General features: G+C 37.7%; 1 protein-coding gene across 1 annotated transcript; it reads left to right on the top strand.

Annotated features, from left to right (window-relative positions):
* Positions 1-204: 204 nt before the first annotated feature.
* LOC134241408 (beta-1,3-galactosyltransferase brn-like) lies at positions 205-1,137 on the top strand. Its single transcript, XM_062723463.1, has one exon. The coding sequence runs from the start codon at positions 205-207 to the stop codon at positions 1,135-1,137; it is 933 nt and encodes a 310-aa protein (XP_062579447.1).
* The last annotated feature ends 495 nt before the right edge of the window (positions 1,138-1,632 follow it).

The raw sequence follows: 1,632 nt of genomic DNA, 5'->3' as shown, positions 1-1,632 counted from the left end.
CGGACGGACGACGACGGACAAAATGTGATCAGAAAAGCTCATTTAAGCCTTCGGCTCAGGTGAGGTAAAAATGACAAATTGGAATTCACCATAAACTTTTCTTTTTTTGATGCAGAAGTGGAAAGTATCGCCGTAAACTCAACATCAGGAAATCAAGTGGAGATGGACCGGGGGCCAAATGTTTTCATTTCGTTTTTGCTTCTCATGACTTTTTCTGTTTTCTATCTCATCAGTTACTACAAAACCAAATCAAAGCCTCGTCCAGTACAAGTGGATGAAACACCATTGACAGAAGAGGACATAAGAAAATATTATAATTTCACACAATTTAATAAAACCCATCCAAGACTTCATTGCATCCTTTCCCCTCTTAGTGTTTGTGATGGGTTTAGGACGGAAAACAATTTCTCTCGTACATTAATTATTGTGAAGTCATCAGCGGAAAGTTTTCACATACGAAAATGGTTCCGATGGAATATAAAACAACAGAAAGACATAGATAACAATTTTAAGATAGTTTTCCTTCTAGGACAATCTCCATCTTCCTCTATGAGCGAGCTTATAAAAGAGGAAAGTAAACTACACAACGATATGATTCAGGGAAATTTTACAGATAACGGGAATATTACCACGTACAAAACTATCATGGGGTTTAATTGGGCTCTCAAGTATTGCCAAAATTCTCAGTTTCTCCTTCTCCAAGAAGAAAATTTTAAAATAAATTATAAAAACGTGATGACATTTCTGGAGAAAGAGGATGACCCGGAGTCTCTATACGTTGGAAAATTAATCCGAAAGGAACAAACATCTAGCAGTAACCCTGACCACGTCCGATACATTCCGAAGGAGGAGTACCCTCTTCCGTTTCTTCCGCCTGATATTGCAGGTGGTGCCTATCTTGTCAGCATGAACGTTGCCAAAACGCTTGTGTCAAATTTTGATTCTGTGAAAATGGTTCGCGTGGATGACGTGTTCATGGGGCTTGTTGCAATGTTAAGTGACGTCATTTTAGTTCACTCCAAAAAAGTAACCCTTGAAAATTGTGCCAAATTCACAAAGATGTTAGCATGCAGGACATTCACTTCCGCGGAGGAAATTCTCGGTGCATGGGAGGAGTCATTTGAAATCAATTTCTGAGAGAGAGGGAGAGAGAGGGAATGTTCGGCATTATTGAGTTATTTGTATATTGACTATGTCATTTCCTCAGATAAACTATTATAGGCATTATAAAACATAGGAATACTTAATGCATTTTCTTATTTTAAAAATCGAATCAGTTTTTAAGGAAAACAAGATGTGTTTCTGAAAAACTATGCGCCCGGCGGCAAAAAAGTTCTGAAAAAGCTATTTTTAGCATATTGGTCACAGTTAAGGTCACAAGATCATTGACCTTGGTGTCATTTGAAAGAACTTGATTAGTGAAGTATGCATATACCAAATATGAAGTCTCTATTTCTCATGGTTCAAAAGTTATGGCGAGTAAAAGTATTTGCATAGAGGCACGTAAGGTCACAGGTCATCGACCTTGGTGTCATTTGAAAGAGTTTGATTAGTGGAGTATGTATATCAATATGACCCTTACTTAATGGACTTGCAGATTTGGAAAGATGCGAATGTTTTGTATGGCAAAGC

Source organism: Saccostrea cucullata, unplaced genomic scaffold (genome assembly GCF_032062105.1).
Source record: "Saccostrea cucullata isolate Sc308-1 unplaced genomic scaffold, CSIRO_AGI_Scuc_v1 ctg22003, whole genome shotgun sequence".
In the NCBI taxonomy this organism is placed as follows: Eukaryota; Metazoa; Mollusca; class Bivalvia; order Ostreida; family Ostreidae; genus Saccostrea; species Saccostrea cuccullata.
The sequence above is the reverse complement of the archived record's forward strand: the minus strand, read 5'-3'. Positions and strand labels throughout refer to the sequence as shown.

Bases quoted from the DNA above. Each gene is read 5' to 3' on its own strand.
- LOC134241408 (XM_062723463.1), top strand. From the start codon at position 205: ATGACTTTTTCTGTTTTCTATCTCATCAGTTACTACAAAACCAAATCA.